The sequence below is a fragment of the Tachysurus vachellii genome, chromosome 17 (assembly GCF_030014155.1).
Source record: "Tachysurus vachellii isolate PV-2020 chromosome 17, HZAU_Pvac_v1, whole genome shotgun sequence".
NCBI lineage: Eukaryota > Metazoa > Chordata > Actinopteri > Siluriformes > Bagridae > Tachysurus > Tachysurus vachellii.
The window spans coordinates 20,083,742-20,103,063 of NC_083476.1; the positions used below are offsets into that span (position 1 = coordinate 20,083,742).

Below are 19,322 nucleotides of genomic sequence, written 5' to 3' on the forward strand. Positions count from 1 at the left end.
TTTTCCAGAGACACCAATCAACTTACCGTGTATGTCTTTGGACCGGGGAGGAAACCGGAGTACCCGGAGGAAACCCCCAAGGCACGGGGAGAACATGCAAACTCCACACACACAAGGCGGAGGCGGGAATCGAACCCCCAACCCTGGAGGTGTGAGGCGAACGTGCTAACCACTAAGCCACCGTGCCCGGTGTCTCAGAGATATAATCATAGTAAATTCAGATTTATTCTGTGTATTTGTGTTTGTTTGTTTGTTTTGAACTTGTTATATTGTAGGATTTTTCTTTTTAAATATATATTAAAAAATGATTTAAAAGATTAGAACTTTAAATACAAATCTCTACATTTTTAAACATCAAAAATACAAATTTTCATGTAAATTAGACCAAATTTCAGAATTTCATATTTGTTTTTATTACTTTGACCATGTTTACCGTATTTATAAAAAAAAATTCTCTTCATTAAATTATTATTTATTTTTTTTCCAAAGACAAATCTGATACCTAGCAAATCCAAAACAAACACCATTTCCACAAACGTACGACAGTAACATACGGAACATCGTTCAATTTAATTCGTTCAGTTTTGTCAAAAATCTGTCCTTTCGTCAGGTTTCAAACACGATAGCAAAAGTAAATTAATGGGAAATATGTTTGTTTTTGTCCCTTTGCATAGAAGCAACGTAGTTTTTTTTTTAAACAAACCAAGAAAACTTTTTTTTTAAATAAATTCAATACATCAATGAATCTTAATTGTAAGGTGTTTCATGCATAATGTATCATAAAGCATGTCATTATTCCTATCTCAAGCTTTTTTTGCTTCCTGTTTGAAGCTGGCCACACCCCCTCATTATGATGCGACATTTATTTATTATTATTATTATTGCAATCAAACCCACTACTAAAGGGTTAATACGTGATGTACATGTTTGCAGACTTGTATCTTTCACCTAGAAATATGGACATCGTAAAGTTGAACAAAAATGAATTCAAATACATACATAAATGAACCATAATTCTAATAATTCTACAGTACAGATTAATAGCTACGCTACATATAGCTAAGATACGATACTTAAAGTACGGATGGTGTTTGGTAACAGTGTCGTGGAAACAGTTTAGTTCTTTCTTTCTTTTTAAATGTAAACCAATAATTACTGCATACCTTCATTCCTAAAACCTTTACCTGACTCACTAAAACCAACCACCTGACCATCTAAGACAAAATACTACTTTTCCAAAAAATTCTAAACACGCTGAAACCATTTTGTCTGGTCTACATGAGTCGTGAGTCACGACCGAAGCCTAGTGACTCAACAGCTATTCAAGCTCAAATCTGTACAGTCTTTTGCCTGCCTAGCTGCATTCTTTAATTTTTTATATTTTTTTTTGGTTTCATCGAAACATGCTCCAGCTTGAAGAGCCAGTTTTACTTCCTAATTCCTTAACGCTTTAACTGACTCAGTTCAGCCTGATCCAAGAAGTAAATGCACGGAGGTAGAAATGCTAAGTAATTCACTACAATTCACTACGGTGATGTTTTAAATAGTTTACTTATGTCAGACGAGATGGAAACAGATCAGGTTACTGCCTAGTAGAGAGACAGGTTTGCACAATGCAATACTAGACCACACACTAAGTATGTATTGTATAGATATGTATGTATATTTTTTTAACTTCATAAGTGTATTCTTTATTAAAAGTGTTAATTAAAAAAAGAGAACTGTGCTTTTAGCTAAAACTAGATTTGTAAAGTTCGTCACGACAAACTTTGATGTTGGCTTTGACGAGGCAAGTATTCGCAAAGGCCGGTGCTTTTAGGAGGCGAGTGGACATAAGAGTCAGTGTTTTGATATGTCACATGTCCATGTTGTGCAAAATTTTTTATTTTCACGTCATCAGAATACCTGTGAGGAAGTTCCCCTCATTGTTCTGAGTGTTTTGATATGTCACATGTCCATGTTGTAAAAGGTTTTTTGATTTTGCATATATTGGGGGCGGGGCCGCGGGACAACTGAAAGGCCAGTCGGTACACCAATTTAAACCTTTGTTCAGAGTATTGGTGAAATTTTATAATGGGAGTCTATGGGAAAAATGGCCATTTTGAGACCCGGTACCGGAAGTACCGGTACTCGGATCGCTTAGAAAAGTAATAGCAACAAACTTCAGACCAGGATCTACAACATATCCGAATTTGGTGCATGTGGCTCGAAAATTTTTGTCTAAGCTGAAATAGGAAAACAGAATGTTGGCTTCTACAAAGCCAACATAATTTTCTCTCTAAAGTCTTTCATATATGATGCAGCGGATTAAGCACTAGTTTACTATCTAGTAAATGTTTTGTGTGAACCTTGTGTAAGAATCTACACTACACTATACAGTCTTCCTGTGTGTGTGTGTGTGTGTGTGTGTGTGTGTGTGTGTGTGTGTGTGCGTGCCAGGTTTTAGCAAAAGAAATTCCGGCCCAACTACATTGTAGAGAAAAACCTCTCAATAGTCATATAATAAAAAAAAAACAGTCACTTTTTTTCAACATGGTAAACAAGAGGTGCGTCTCAAATCACACACAGAACTGACGCACACGTCTATATCATATAGCGTATCGTTTTTCTTCTTTACTTCACTGAAAGAAGATTTGACCCACATGACACCTGTCTAATTCCTGTCCAGTTCACTCATACGGTGTTAAATCAACACAGTAAGAGTGCATTTGTATATAAACAGTAATAATAGTGCGTGTGCTTGGGTAAACTCTCAAAAAAATAATTATAGTAAATTCAGATATATTTTTCTTGTGAATTCTCATTTTGCCTGAGGCTTGAGTCATTTCTGAAATCTTACGTATGGACTACAGTATATACATTAAGTCCATTTTTTTCTGTGGTGTATTACATAATTGTTTACTTCTGCCAGTGTTTTATTATTTTTTAAAAATGTATTTTTTATTTATTTTAATCTTGCTATAAGGTAAGATTTTTCTTTTTAAATATAAATATTAAAAATAATTGATTTAAAATATCAGAATTTTAAATATTAATCTTCAAATTTTGAAACATGAAAAATACAGATTTTGATGTAAATTAAAAAAAAAAAATGTGCACCTTTAATTTAAATTTTTTTTTTCCAAAGACAAATCTGACCCCTAATGATAAATTCAGATGTTTCTGTGTATTTCTGTTGTTCCCATATGATTCATTTCTGAACTCTTCATCGTTTCAACTATGTACATTAGGTTTTTTTTCTGTGGTGTATTTAATTTTTTATATACATGGTGTGAGGGCTGTAGTGAAAATACCACTAGTAGTGAAAATACCACAAGACGAAGTGCTTCAGGTATGATGAACTTATTCAACGTTGTATATTGCTTAGGTAGCAGAAGGGGCGGGGCTTCCAGGTGCTGATGCTGGATGAGAAAACATTTTTTCAAGATGGCCAACGACACTCGATGTGGATGAAGTGTCTTACAAATATCTTTCGAATTAGTTCACGTTAATGTTTAATTTGAGACGTTTCAGGGACTCGATCTCTCCCAATCTTTGCAGTAAATCTTCCAATAGAAATGGTTCTGTATTTCATAGACACACTGTCTGAAATTAGACTTCAAAATATAATGTATTAGGTTTGATTTTAGTTATTTGTAAAACTATAAGACGTTGGTAAACTATCCCAATGTGGCAAACTTGTCCACATTCATAGATTGAGAGTGGGGCAGCTTGATTCCTGCCTTAATGGGTTTCTGTAGTTTTGGTTGAAATTCCCATTTTGACCACTAGGCACAACAATAACTCTTATTGAACGAGGCAGTGAAGACGCCACACAACGACACCTTAAAGGCGAGAACATCGATGAAACATCGGCTTCATCTGTCAAACAGCATCGTTTCCAAACTGTCCTTCACCTAAATAAAGGAAAGTAATTAAATACATCAATGGAATTTAAAATGTTTAGAGTCATGTGTCATTCTTACAGACTTTTACTAAAGAGTACTGAAGAGTAAAGTTGGTTACTTGGATGATCTAGAACTGAAAAGATCTACATATAAGTGTTTAACAGAAGTTTAAAATGCTCAGTTTGCATATCCGGGTTTCACAGATGACCAAAAGAAAATTCAAAGTTCTTCGTTTCATCGCTGTAAAAATTGGTTTATTTTACGGGTAAGAAAATGATTTCATAAAATCTTTTTAATCTCATTAATATTCAACAAAGATTTGAAAAAAAAAGAAAAGAAAATTTGAAATGACAGACCAACGATATTATAAAGTGTACCGATATTTCATAATAAACTAAAGTAATGAATTTGCACCCGGTTATGACGTCTGACTGGACACCGATTGAAATGATCGTTGAAATAAAGTAGTTAATCCATAGTTCTTCGATATGAGTCAGTTCCTGTCCCGGAGGAACTTCGGCACACCTCATTTTCTTCATCGAGGGCCTGCTGATAGTTTGATCATCAGTTGATGAACTCTAACGTGGTGAGAACAGTGGTGAGTAAATTCAGTCAAAGTGCAGATGTAGAACTACACCTTCTGGCTCTGAGGCACATTTCTGCAGCAGAACATTTTAGCTCTGATAAAGAAATCAGTCCTAATGGAACCCCAAAGATATTCTGCTGAATTCCAAGCAGAACAACACGGCTGCCTTTGGAAAGGTCAAGTTTTACCCTCTTACCCTCTTAATAAAAAAATGGAGGTAAACTTAAAAACTTCATTTGAAAAACATCTACATTGGGGTTTAATTCCACATTCAGAAGCACTGCAGTAATAAGAAATAGTTTATAAAGCATTCCTTGCTTACTGTGTAAGGCTTCATATGAAATGAGAAGACGAGAACGCTCGCTTAACGTTATGCTGTTTAACCGTAACTCATTTTCCACCTTTTTGGTCACCTGCCAAGTCGCACCCAAGAGCCGGGCCTCACAAACTCCTGTGATTGGCTAGTGACGTTATGATTGACAGACGTTTTTGTTTCTTTATGTCCCAGCCACGAACAGCTATAAATATCATCATCAGTACTTGAACTCACACATCAGATACCAGTCTCATCCCGAAAGTTATTATTTTGTCTCTTATTACTGCATGTGCATAGAATTAAGAAATCATTTCATTATGACTTCACGTATTTACGAAGCTCGTACACAAAGCCACGTGACCCGTTTTCATGCCCTCAGAGTGAAGTGGTGATCAATGTGAGTTCGTGACGCAGGTAAAAGTCACCACAGTCTTACAGAAAAAGGTTCCTCAGGGTTCTTTAGAGAACTCCAGGGGTCTGAATATGGCCAGTGAATATGACCGTTTCCTGAACCATAGTTCTATGTAGAGAAAGAGGTGCTTGGGTTAGATGTAGAACTCTGGGGTTCCTGGAAAATGGTTCTATGTCATTCTCCTGGAGAGATACGAGCGGTTTCTTTAATTCATTGAGTGTGGAAGGTGAACTTGATCCTGTGTTTAATTTTTTCAGTCACGATGTTGTTTTTTTGTTGAAATAACTTTATACTGTGTTTGAATTTGCGGTATTTTCTTAATAATAATAAGAAGAAGAAAAATAAAAATGGAGAACTGCATTGGTTTCTTCAGGGAATCCTTCCTTGTAGTTCTATATAAAGAGTCATTTGATGTTCTATATAGAGCCTGAGATATTCCTTTAAAAGTGTGTGTGCTTTCTCCGACCTGATGAAATTGTGCTGTTGGTAAAATGAATAAAGTATAACTTAAATAATAAGGGGAAAATAAACCCAGTATCAGGTTTGAGCTGTATGCTAACACTATGCTAATTCACAGACGTTTCCTAGAAAGGAAAATGACACGATGCGACGATCAGGAACGTTATAAATCCCTTCTTCTTATGCAGAGATACTACACCGATGATGCTACATAGATTTACTTCTTATCCTTCATTAAAAATGATTAAATAATTAAAAATGATTAAAAACAGAATGAAGGGAAATTAACGAATCACAGCTGGAAGCGGCATTAAGGTTAACGTCACGTCGGTAAAGCATTACAATGAATTTGGATCCTTCATTAGATGCAGCGCTTGTTTTTAAAAGCTAATACTTTCAAGGCTGAATGTTGGAAACGTTCGGGTTAAGGAAAAGGAAACGGAGCGGCCGGGGGGCTGTCGGGTTTCTTCGGAACTTCTCAGCTCAGTCAGTGAGGAATCTCTGTGAAGAAGAAATGTTTAGTCAAGAAACGTTCGAGCGGTTAAACACGGTACAGTGTTGTACATGTAACGGTGCAGTAAACATCTCTGATACCTGAACCATCACGGCAGCGGCGACCACAAGCAGCGCCATGAGAGCCACGCGAGCCAGCTTGCCCATTTCTACCTGTCTGAGGATGAAGAAGCGAGCCCAGCCCAGTTTCTTTGGGGTGTGAGGCGGGTAGCGCATGTTGTTCAGTCCTTCCATCTTCAGCTGCTTGATGAGGCAGCCTCGCAGGTGACTCAGCTGGTCAAAGGTAAACTTGCCGTGGTAGCAGCCCATACCGCTGTTGCCTGTAGGGGGCACCATCGTCTTACATTTAAACCTTTATTATCAGCTAAATTGTAACAAATGCAATTGTTTTTTTTTTTAAAAATTGTGAATTCTTTAATATATGTATTTATAGATTAAATGCATTTTTCTGTATTTAAAGCAAAACATACAGGATTCCAAATTCAGCACTTAGCCAATCGCAGTCGTCTTCTTTAATCCATAAGTTAAATAAAATTGTATAGGTTCTGTTCATTATTATTTTTTAAAATCTCACAACCTAACCCATACTTTTACTTACTTATACACGATTCTATGCCATTGTATAACATAAACAGTGTGAGTAGCGTGTTCACGCTGAAAATTCCAACAACACAAATTGTGTAGTGGAAGAGGGGCGGGGTTAGCAGGCGCTGACGCTGGATGGGAAAAAAAATTCAAGATGGCCGACAACACTCTACATATGGCAGGCACTAAATTCCAGGGGTTTCGTTACCACGACGTAAAGTGGGCGTGTTTCCGGAGGTCTTCAAAAAATCAGCATACTACGAAGGACAAAACAGTCATACAGGTTGATTTATTTTAGAAACCAAATAAACAACCAAAAACTTTGGTTATGTTTAGGGTCAAATAGGTCACGCCTACCTAATGACACAATATCTGTTACGCTGTACTGAAATCCCTGGAAATAAGTGCCTGCCCTCTGCGAATGTCTTTGAAATTAGCTCACATTGTGTGTTTTAAGAACTCTGTGTATTCTGCTAAAGCTAGCGGCGTCGCATTACGTGCGTTTGACATCACTTGCCATCGACTTCCTGTTGCTAAAAAAAGCGCTAGTGTTCTGTTTGCGACGACACGACCCTTCAAACATTCATACGCTGGACGCTAGATTACGTAGTGCATAGTGTAAGTGCATAGTGTACAGTAGGTCATTTGGGACACAGTGCATTAGGTCAAGTTTTAAAATATATACACATTGGCAGAAACGTGATTGTTTTAAATCCATATACTTTCTCCATGGAAATCACGATACCACGAGGTTCTATCATACGCCTGAATGCTTCCTATACACAAACTCTGTTGCTAAGTAACAATGCATTAATAACAGATACAAAACCGTGAGAAATGTAGTGACGGGGTGAAATTTGAGCGAGTAGGTCATCTGCTTACCAACACCACCAAAAGGCAGAGAGCTGACAGAGAAGTGGACCAAGCAGTCATTGGCCAAAACTCCTCCACTGGAAGTCTCGGAGATCATACGCTTGATGAGCTAAACCAAGAAAAAAAAAAAGCAAACGATTTTATCATTCTGAAAATAACCAGAATGATATCTGGTGTGAGGGGGGCATGGTGACTTAGTGGTTAGCACGTTTGCCTCACACCTCCAGGGTCGGGGTTCGATTCCCGCCTCCACCTTGTGTGTGTGGAGTTTGTATGTTCTCCTCGTGCCTCGGGGGTTTCCTCCGGGTACTCCGGTTTCCTCCCCCGGTCCAAAGACATGCATGGTAGGTTGATTGGCATCTCTGGAAAATTGTCCCTAGTGTGTGAGTGTGTGAGTGAATGAGTGTGTGTGTGTGTGTGTGCCCTGCGATGGGTTGGCACTCCGTCCAGGGTGTATCCTGCCTTGATGCCCGATGACGCCTGAGATAGGCACAGGCTCCCCGTGACCCGAGGTAGTTCGGATAAGCGGTAGATGAATGAATGAATATCTGGTGCGAAAAGGAAAGCGTTCTCAAAGCTGACTGGGGCAACCAGGTGCTTCTTTACTGTGAACTCACAGAGCTCAGAACTCAGCGGCGGTTTTCTAAGAAATTTTTTATCGGTAAAAGGAATGATAGTGTGGAATTAGTGACATCCATTCTTGTAAGAAAAGGCTTGCAAGTATTCGAATATTGAGAAAAACCAAACCACGAGTCGGGGAAAAGTGTTGGAGGGAGAAAAGGGGGCGTGGCTTTGTCTACAAAAAGGGCTCGAGGAGTTTCAATGTTGTTGTGCTTGAAGTACTTATACGCTAAAACTTCAGTCTTCAACCACATCACAATGTCCTCCACTCGAGCATAACAACTGAAATGTACATCGTTTTAACCTTCTCAAGGCCTTTGTACATATTTCATACCACAGCGCCATCTGCTGGCTCTAAATACAAAAAGCTTTCCAATATTTCACACTTCTCACGTCGCTGAATTCCCCAGTGTTTGTTTTCATGCCCTCAGACTGAAGTGGTGATCAGTGCGAGCTCATGACGTGTGCTGGTAAAAAGCACTACACACTCTTACAGGTTCTTTACAGAACTCTGGGGGTCTGTATATGGGCAGAAGAACTGTTTCCTGAACCATGGTTCTATGTAGAGCTATAAAAAGCTGTCTGGGATCTATGTACTGTAGAACTCTGTTGTTCTTGGTCAACAGAACCTAGAAAATGGTTCTATGTCAAACTCTTGTAGAGAAACGAACGGCTTCTGTGGAAGGTGAAGCCATGAAGGTGCCATTACTTTTAGAGTGTTTTAAGGAAGAACTATGTGTAGATAAACTTTTCCTCTAATGCTAGAGCTACATCTACCTTGTTGTCAGAGGTGAAGACGTAGAGTGCCAGCGGTTTCTCTCTCTGGTTGATAAAGTCGATAGCCTCGTCCACGCTGCCAACAGTCAGGATAGGCAGAATGGGTCCAAAGATCTCTTCCTGCATGACCTTTGCTTCGGGCTTCACGTCTCTCAAGACTGTTGGAGCTGTGGGTAAAGCGGACGGTGCGAACGTCAGGCTTTTCATAATACTGTACCATCATCAAAACGAACACGCTTTAGACTGAACGCTGAACGTTTACCGATGTAGCACTCGGACTGGTCGTTTTCTCCTCCCACAGCCACCGTGCTGTCCTCCATCAGCGCCATCAATCTTTTGAAATGTCGACTGTTGATGATGCGTCCGTAGTCTAGACAGGATTTGGGATCGTCTGTGTAGAAATCCTTAAAACATAAAAAACAGCAACAATTATTAGTCTAGCTCAGTTATACAGTTATACTGTACACGGCAGCTTTGATGCATGTTTACTACAATGCAGTGAGAAGAACAAGAATGAGTTTTATTTCTCGATGCTTCCTCGTGTCCTCACACCGTCTCTACGCTCCGTTAACACAACATATTTCGGATTATTCTTTTTACTCTGAGGTTAATCATCTGAGAGTGTGTCTGAATGTGTGAAGCAATCCGTATGGCATCAAGTGCCAAGCTAAACATTGGATTTTTTCTTAGGACAAAATGTTCTCAGTGCAGAACGTGCATGAATTTCTGTCTATGTGAACGTGTAGTACACCAGATGTTAATAATCTCTCTCTCTCTCTCTCTCTCTCTCTCTGAGAATGTGCTCAATCTCATTTCTCTCTTGCTTTTCCTTAAGATGATTTGGCAAGCAAAGTTCCATAAACCAGGGAGCACGGTGGCTTAGTGGTTAGCACGTTCGCCTCACACCTCCAGGGTCGGGGTTCGATTCCAGCCTCCAGGTACTCCGGTTTCCTCCCCCTTGTCCAAAGACATGCATGGTAGGTTGATTGGCATCTCTGGAAAATTGTCGTGAGTGAGTGAATGAATGTGTGTGTGTGTGTGTGCCCTGCGATGGGTTGGCACTCCTGCCTTGATGCCCGATGACACCTGAGATAGGCACAGGCTCCCCGTGACCCGAGGTAGTTCGAATAAGCGGTAGAAAATGAATGAGTTCCATAAACCTCATGAACGCTCACATGTATAGCATAAAGTTCATGTATAAAAAAACTCTTCTTTGCAGAGGCTGTTTGGTTGAGTCCATGTTGAGCATTGATTGTCTTTATCATGTTTCGCTCCACAGTAAGAAGCTCATATGAAAGTAGACGCTCGGCAGTTTACGAATATGCAGTGATTCATAAAGGGCAGCTGTTTATTTCTAGCCTATTGGTGAAGATATATTCATTGAAAAGTTTTTTTAAAGAAAAAAAAACACTCGTTTTTGAAAAAATGTTTGTATCTTCAAAGTAAATGTTGATATGAAACCCATTTCTGCTCTCTGAGATGTCCTGAGTGTTTGTTCATAAACAAGATTTGCTAAAATTCTGTGTGTTATGAACACAGAAGGGAAGAACACACATATCACACTGAAGGTACCAGTGAGTATAATATAGGCCATGATAGGGACAGTGGTGGCTCAAGTGATCTGGGTTGTTGATTATGTGATCAGATTCAGTTGTTGATCAGATTCAAGCCCCAGCACGGCCAAGCTGCCACTATTGGGCCCCTGAGCAAGGCCCTTAACCTTCTCTGCTCCAGTGGTGCTGTATCATGGCTGACCCTGTGCTTTAACCCCAACCTCCAAAAGAATTTCACTGTGCTGTGATGTATATCGTCACTGTAGGGGCGGAAACCTCGTATGTCCAGATTTGGTCAATTTCATATTTTTTCACATATCGATGCTATTGGTCAGTCCCCACGTGGGTCTGTTATTTTTACAAGTTATTAACCAATCTAAAGTCTTGAAAATAGCTTGAGCGCAAATCTCATAACTCCATTGGACACTTCAACTGTCCACCTCTTCCTCACTCCGCGGGAGAGCTTCGCGGCATATTTCTCCTCAAGAAGAGTCGCAACGAATCAACACGTCTTCTGAGGTAAATGTCTTCAAAACACTGGGCTCAAAGAAAAAAAAATCTTGACCCCCGCTAGTTCTGGTGCTCGTCTGAGGACAGGAATTTAGCGCAAGACAATCCACTGCAACGCGGACTAAACCCTGTGTACTGCAGATAAGGTACGGCGTTTTTTTAATTTCCTGAAAAATAACGGTTTTGGAGATACGAGGATTCTGTCCGACAGCGACGATATGTGAAAAAATGAACTTCTATTCAATTCTACCGGACTTGAAACAAGTTGATTTCCAATCCTTCACAGCTCTGTGAGATGTTCTATGTGTTGTATATCTTTCTGAATGAGAGATGAGAGTTAAACATGAAGCTCTGACACTGAGAACTGAATCAATCGTTACTCCTGATTGGGCGGTACACTGTAGATCCAAACGAGTCATACGCATACCTTCACGTTCTTCTTAATCTCTTCTATGACTCTGTCCTGGATGCTGGGATCACAGAGGATGTAATCTGGTGCAATGCATGTTTGCCCACAGTTTGTATACTTTCCCCAAGCGATACGTCTGCAAAAGTGGAAAAGAAATGACTTTCTTGTTCAAAGCAGGTCTAGAATTGTTTAAAGAAATATGTCAGTGATCTAACTGACCGACAGGCGATGGCGAGATCGCAGCTCTTATCGATGTAGCAGGGGCTTTTCCCACCCAGCTCCAGGGTAACAGGAGTTAAGTTTTTAGCAGCTGCCTCCATGATCACTTTACCAACCATGCAGTTACCGGTGTAGAAGATGTGATCAAATCTCTGCTTCAGCAACTCCTGAGTCTCTGGAACTCCACCGGTAACTACCGGGTACATCTCCTGAAATAAGCAGATGAGTTTATTTCACTTGATTAAAGATTAAATGATATAAAAAATAAGAGAGAGGGTGTAGTGTTTCTCAGAGATCCGAGATATCGAACCTTGTCGAGGTACAAAGGCAGAAGATCCTCCATCACTTTGGACGTGTGAACGCACACTTCGGATGGCTTAATAACGACTGCATTCCCTTAAAAACAAACACACATCCGTTTATATCATAATAATCAACTTATAAAGACCTAAGTACTTAAATAGGAACGGAAGAAGGATCACTACAGTGGTGAAGACATCCTGACACATGCTAATTTATAACACAAAACCTCCTGCACTGAGGTCTTTCCTAAAGTGCTTTTAGTGTCATGAAAAATGCGTCGGCTGGCTTCGTTCTGAACGTTCAGATACCGACGAAGAGAAATTTAAAAGCCTGTTGTGTAACTGCGCTGGACCTTGAATGTGACTCGAAGATCTCTGTGTCTACCTTTAACCTGAATGATAACAGGAGGGAGGGAACCTGGAGCGTACTCTGATCTGTTAGTCAACACAAGACTGGGGCGAAGTGCGAAAGAGAGAAAGAGAGAGAGAGAGAGAGAGAGAGAGAGAGAGAGAGAGAGAGAGACGGAGAGAGAGAGAGAGAGGGGGGGGGGGAGAGAGAGAGATGAGAGCGAGAGAGAGAGAGAGAGAGCGAGAGAGGGAGAGAGAGAGAAAGAGAGACAGAGATGAGAGAGAGAGAGGGAGAGAGAGGGAGAGAGAGAGAGAGGGAGAGCGAGAGAGGGAGAGTGAGAGAGAAAGAGATGAGAGAGAGAGAGAGAGAGAGAGAGAGAGAGGGAGAGCGAGAGAGAGAGAGAGACGGAGAGAGAGAGAGAGAGAGAGAGAGAGAGAGAGAGAGAGAGAGAGAGAGAGAGAGAGAGAGAGAGAGAGAGAGAGAGAGAGAGAGAGAGAGAGAGAGAGAGAGAGAGAGAGGGAAAGAGAGAGGGAAAGAGAGAGAGAAAGAGAGAGGGAGAGAGGGAAAAAGAGAGAGAGAGAGAGAGAGAGAGAGAGAGAGAGAGAGAGAGAGAGAGGGAAAGAGAGAGGGAGCGAGAGAGAGAGAAAGAGAGAGATAGAGAGAGAGAGACGGAGAGAGAGAGAGAGAGAGAGAGAGAGAGAGAGAGAGAGAGAGAGAGAGAGAGAGAGCAATATCACAGAAAATAAACATTAAATCCAGAATGAGACAAAAGAGTAAAAAAATTATAATTAGAATAATAAATAGATTATTAATAATAACAACAAATGACAAATATTATCTTATGCTTTAAAAACTTCTAGATTTTTTCCCCTTTCCTATCTGTTTAAATTCTCAACAAATCCCAGGAAATTCCATTTTATTTCATGATAAATTCTATTACATTTCACTGCATGTTCACTTCGTTACTGCACCATAAGCAAAGAAACTGCCAGCAATAAACCAGTCAGATTGTATGTTTGTTATGTTTAATCACTACATTAAAGATGATATCGGAACTGGCTAACATAGCTGGCTCGTTAATTCGGTTGTAATTAGCTCTATAGCTAACAATTCTTAAAAAAAAAAAAAACTGTGCGAAAACTACAACAGTACATGAAAATCTGATGTAATTTTGATATGTGGATAAACGTGTTATTGTTTCCTGTTAGCTGTTTATTGCAGCAAATTACCATTATGAGTCTGGATCATGCTACTGAATCAATTAGTTAGCTGACAGCTGATCTATCTCTATTTATTTATTTTCTCTTTTTTTTCCTTTGTGAATATATTTACAATCCAACTAACTATTAGACTTCTCTCATATTTCACCAAGCGAATTAAAAAATGTATTAAAAATGAAAATAGTTTTAAAACAATTGTGTAAAAACAAATTTCAAAAGCGGACGCTAATCCAGCTCTGAGCGCGTTTCTCTCTGGCTCAATGAGGCGGTTTATGTTTGCGAAAGGTGGCTAAAAACACATCAGCGGTGTTATAGAGATATCGGCATGTTACCTGTGTTTGCCATGTTGAAGGAGCTCAAAGTGTTTAGTAAATGTAAACTCATAGGCTAATATGATATTAAAATGTCTATGGGATACTTTTATCCTTATACAGACTGAGATGGTGTTATTATGAAAAGACACTTTTATTTTGAAGAAATTTTGGATTAAATTTGCACAAAGCCGAGGTATAGTATCTGTTATTCTGGGGTTTTTTTTATAGCCCCAAGGGCTTTGTGTTCTTTTGACTCGGACACAAAAGAGCGTTTTGTGAGAGCCGCGTGCTGATTGGTCCGTTTTAAACATGAGCATTGTTACTAAGCGGAGAAGACAAACAAAGCTGCACTGTGTACTGAATAGAATAAGGCGGATGCCTTGGCAGGTATACTGATCAAGATCTATTGTGGAGAGCTGTGTGATTGTTTGTTGTACCTGCGGCGATGGCGCCGATTAGAGGCTGGATGGTGACGGCCCAAGGGTAGTTCCACGCCCCGATAATCAACACCACTCCCAGAGGCTCGGGTTGGATGTAGACCTGATCTGAAATGGTCAGTAGGTTTTTAGTCACCGGCCTTGGAGCTGCCCACTCCGCTAGCTTGCTGATTGCCATGTTGATCTCTCCCTCCAGACCCAGCGTCTCGTACAGCGGCGTGCCGAACTCGCTCTGTCGACAAAAACAGCCGTGCTCAATATTACACCTTTTATCATTGGATCTAAAATATATGTAAATTACAAATAAAGACAAACCGTATTAGGCTGAAACATACAGTGTAATATATTAGGAATGTATTAAATCATTGTAGATGTTTTCTCTACACTGGGTGTGTGCATGCGTGCGTGTGTGTGTGTGTGTGTGCGTGTGTGTGTTTGTGTTTGTGTGTACCTTCAGGATGAGTTTATTTTTTATTGTTGTGGCCAAAAATGCTTGGCAGCTTTTTGTGCTTAAAACTACTCAAAATGGTGAAATCACAAGCACATTTTTTAAATTCCTCATACATATTTTAATATAACAATAAAAACAAATTATTTCATTAAAAATTTCTTAATATTCCTCACGTCATTAATACTGATGTTAACGCACCATGTTTACAAAGCACAGGAATTTAACATGTAATAAATGCATGTTTTCTTTGATTTGTTAATAAGAGCTAAAGTTCAGCGCAATCATAGTATCAGTCGAATAATTGTGCAAACACAGTGACGTGGCACCTTGTTGAGGTCCTTCTTGAGAGCGCTGGCGATTTCCTTCTGCCTCTCTGCAAACAGGCGCTGGAGGTTCTTCAGCTGGGTGATACGGTACTCCAGCGGTTTGGTGCGGCCCGTGTTAAAGGCCTTCCTGGCGTGCTCCACTGCCTTCTGCTGTTGAGCCATTCTGTAAAAACAGTAAAACACTTTTTTCACTATGGCACCATTTCTGGCACGCCGTAAGCTTAATTCATTATAAACGGTCCAGAATTAGGAGGCAGCTGAAGAGGAATTCTCATCCCTGAGGTCAATGACTCGGGTTAGGGTTAGATAGTCCTTTCTGGTAACTATAGACCAATTTATAGTAATTACTGAATAAGGTGATATGACAATATAATATAGATGTAATAAACTGCCAAATTTTATCTTTCTTTCTTTCTTTCTTTCTTTCTTTCTTTTTTTTTACGATTAAATATCTGCATAAAATCTATACGTCATATACCAGTGTATTTAAATTAAAGGAAATTTGTAAGTAAAATATTTCAGTTCAACAAAAAGTAAACAAGATAAATAACAACAATGATAAACTTTCTTAAATTAGAGATATGTATGTACATTTATGTAATTACTATATTGTACTAACATAGATGATATATATATATAAAGCTGCAATATGCCGTAATGTGTAAAAAGGTGTTAAGTAAGTGTTAAGTGTAATGTCTGTTTTATAATGTCTGTTAAAGTTGTTTTATAAGTTCTGTAACCTAGCTAGAAAAAATTGGTAACAAGTTAAGATTTGTGAATTCTTTTTTTGCTAGCTAATAAAGTTTTGAAAATAAGTCAATTTGGTGGCAAGTGAAGGTTTATTGATTAGTTTGTTTAATTAGTTAGTTGTGTAGTTTTTGTAAATTAGCTAATTAAAATTTTCTTACAAGTTCAGTTTTGTGAAAAATGTAGTTTGTTAAATTAGTCAGATTAAAATATTTTTAAATAAGCTATTTGTAACTAAGCAGGTTAAATGTACTAGCAAGTTTGCCAAGTTTGTTAAGTTTTAAAGCATCAGCTTGTTAGATTTAATGGCTAGTTAAAAGTTTGTAAATTTGTTTGTTGGATTGCATAGCTAGTTAAATTTCATCAAAGATTTGTCAGGTAAAATTAAGGTCTGTAATTTACCAAGTAACATTTGCTGATTTGCTACTACGTTTTGTGAATTAGTTTGTTAAATTTGCTAGCTAGTAAAGTTTTAGAATTGTCTAGTTAAATCTGCTAGCAAGTTAGGCTTTGTAAAGAATTATATTCTATAAGTAAGCAAGGAAGCTTTTGTAAATTACATAGTTACAATTTATAGCAAGTAATATTTATTAGCTTGTTAGATTACACAGCTAGTTAAAGTTTGTGAATTGGATTGTTAGATTACATGGCTAGTTAAAGTATGTGAATTAGATGGTTATATTAGACAGCTAGTTAAAGTCTGTGAATTGGACTGTTAGATTACACAGCTAGTTAAAGTTTGTGAATTAGCTTGTTAGATTACACAGCTAGTTAAAGTTTGTGAATTAGCTTGTTAGATTACACAGCTAGTTAAAGTTTGTGAATTAGCTCGTTAGATTACACAGCTAGTTAACGTTTGTGAATTAGATGGTTATATTAGACAGCTAGTTAAAGTTTGTGAATTAGATGGTTATATTAGACAGCTAGTTAAAGTCTGTGAATTGGACTGTTACATTACACAGCTAGTTAAGGTTTGTGAATTAGCTTGTTAGATTACACAGCTAGTTAAAGTTTGTGAATTAGCTTGTTAGATTACACAGCTAGTTAAAGTCTGTGAATTAGATGGTTATATTAGACAGCTAGTTAAAGTTTGTGAATTAGATTGTTGGATTGCATGGCTAGATAAATGTTGTGAAATAGTTTGCTAGATTAGAGAGCTAGTTAAATTTTGTAAATTAAAGTCAAACTCTAGGGGTAAGAGTTTACAGAATATTTCCCTTATGAACTATTTAGTCATTCGGGGATGATTCTCATTCTGATTCTCTTTTTCTTCTTTCAGTTATTGACTTTGTATAGACTGTATATTTTATGAAGTACACAGATTTCTGAAGTCATGTATAGAATCCTGTTCCTGGGTGTAGAGATTATCTCCTGGTGAATTCTGCAACACTTTATAACTCTGTAACACTTTAAACCAAGATGTCGCAATAACGCTGTATGGAAGCCAACAGCTGAAAGGTGTCTACAGTCCAGTGTGCAGCAGCAGCAGCAGCAGCAGATGTTTCACTTCATCTCACCTCCACATTCTGTTTAAATCCAGTGTTAAGTTGACCGCTGCATCACGTGACGTTTATTTTGCGCGACAGACATCACTAGCTGCGTAGCGGATGTCCATCTAACTAACAAGCTCACATATGATTAATTAAACATACAGTATGGTGAAATCTCTTCGGTAGATTGTTTACATTTAGTCTGCGATATTATTGTCCACAGATATCGGCTTTCTCTGGGGATTCAGAAAGACTCGATACTTGAACACTTCCCTTTACAGCTCAGAAAACACGTCATGTGTTTATTAGAAACAAGGAACACACTGAATCCCAAATAAACAAACTGTAACGTATTAAAATGTTACCCTACTTGTGTTCCTGTCCTCTTCCTGTCCTTCACAGTCAAGTTGATCGGTGCTGTTGGGGCCAAACAGGGCGCACGCGAGCAGCCCGTTAACGGCAGAACCAACGGAGTGGGCGGGGCTATGGGAAGGAGGCGGGGTCTTCCGCTGAAAGTACACTACACTATATAAAGGTGTATCATAGGATGTATATATATATATATATACAGTACTGTGCTTAAACATTTATTATTATAACTAGGTTTGTTATACAGAGTATAGGAAAAGTCATCCAAAGAAAATAAAAGTATCAAGGTCCTATTTCTATAGTAGAAATAGTATTCAGTATAATAGTATTCAGTACTGTTTCTATAGTAGAAATAGTATTCAGTATAATAGTATTCAGTACTATTTCTATAGTAGAAATAGTATTCAGTATAATAGTATTCAGTACTGTTTTATAGTAGAAATAGTATTCAGTATAATAGTATTCAGTACTGTTTCTATAGTAGAAATAGTATTCAGTATAATAGTATTCAGTACTGTTTCTATAGTAGAAATAGTATTCAGTATACAGTAATAGTAATCAGTATAATAGTATTCAGTGCTGTTTTATAGTAGAAATAGTATTCAGTATACAGTAATAGTAATCAGTATAATAGTATTCAGTGCTGTTTTATAGTAGAAATAGTATTCAGTATAATAGTATTCAGTGCTGTTTTATAGTAGAAATAGTATTCAGTATAATAGTATTCAGTACTATTTCTATAGTAGAAATAGTATTCAGTATAATAGTATTCAGTGCTGTTTTATAGTAGAAATAGTAATCAGTATAATAGTATTCAGTACTGTTTCTATAGTAGAAATAGTAATCAGTATAATAGTATTCAGTACTGTTTCTATAGTAGAAATAGTATTCAGTATAATAGTATTCAGTACTGTTTTATAGTAGAAATAGTAATCAGTATAATAGTATTCAGTACTGTTTCTATAGTAGAAATAGTATTCAGTATAATAGTATTCAGTACTGTTTCTATAGTAGAAATAGTATTCAGTATAATAGTATTCAGTACTGTTTCTATAGTAGAAATAGTATTCAGTATACAGTAATAGTAATCAGTATAATAGTATTCAGTACTGTTTTATAGTAGAAATAGTATTCAGTATACAGTAATAGTAATCAGTATAATAGTATTCAGTGCTGTTTTATAGTAGAAATAGTATTCAGTATAATAGTATTCAGTACTATTTCTATAGTAGAAATAGTATTCAGTATAATAGTATTCAGTGCTGTTTTATAGTAGAAATAGTATTCAGTATAATAGTATTCAGTACTATTTCTATAGTAGAAATAGTATTCAGTATAATAGTATTCAGTACTGTTTTATAGTAGAAATAGTAATCAGTATAATAGTATTCAGTACTGTTTCTATAGTAGAAATAGTATTCAGTATAATAGTATTCAGTACTGTTTTATAGTAGAAATAGTAATCAGTATAATAGTATTCAGTACTGTTTCTATAGTAGAAATAGTATTCAGTATAATAGTATTCAGTATAATAGTATTCAGGACTGTTTCTATAGTAGAAATAGTATTCAGTATACAGTAATAGTATTCAGTATAA

At 37.7% G+C, this 19,322-nt stretch overlaps 1 protein-coding gene across 2 annotated transcripts; it reads right to left on the reverse strand.

Moving 5' to 3' along the window:
• Positions 1-4,119: 4,119 nt before the first annotated feature.
• aldh3a2b (aldehyde dehydrogenase 3 family, member A2b) lies at positions 4,120-17,856 on the reverse strand. Of its 2 annotated transcripts, none has more exons than XM_060891462.1 (11): positions 17,727-17,856; positions 15,120-15,282; positions 14,343-14,574; positions 12,031-12,116; positions 11,721-11,929; positions 11,520-11,637; positions 9,292-9,433; positions 9,030-9,196; positions 7,641-7,740; positions 6,255-6,493; positions 4,120-6,161 (listed from the first exon to the last, which is right to left on the reverse strand). In XM_060891462.1, the coding sequence occupies exons 2-11, from the start codon at positions 15,279-15,281 to the stop codon at positions 6,144-6,146; spliced, it is 1,473 nt and encodes a 490-aa protein (XP_060747445.1). In that variant the 5' UTR covers position 15,282; positions 17,727-17,856; the 3' UTR covers positions 4,120-6,143. The 2 variants fall into 2 exon arrangements, with proteins under 2 accessions (XP_060747445.1, XP_060747444.1); XM_060891461.1 differs by having other exon boundaries at positions 17,722-17,848.
• Between the last annotated feature and the right edge of the window lie 1,466 nt (positions 17,857-19,322).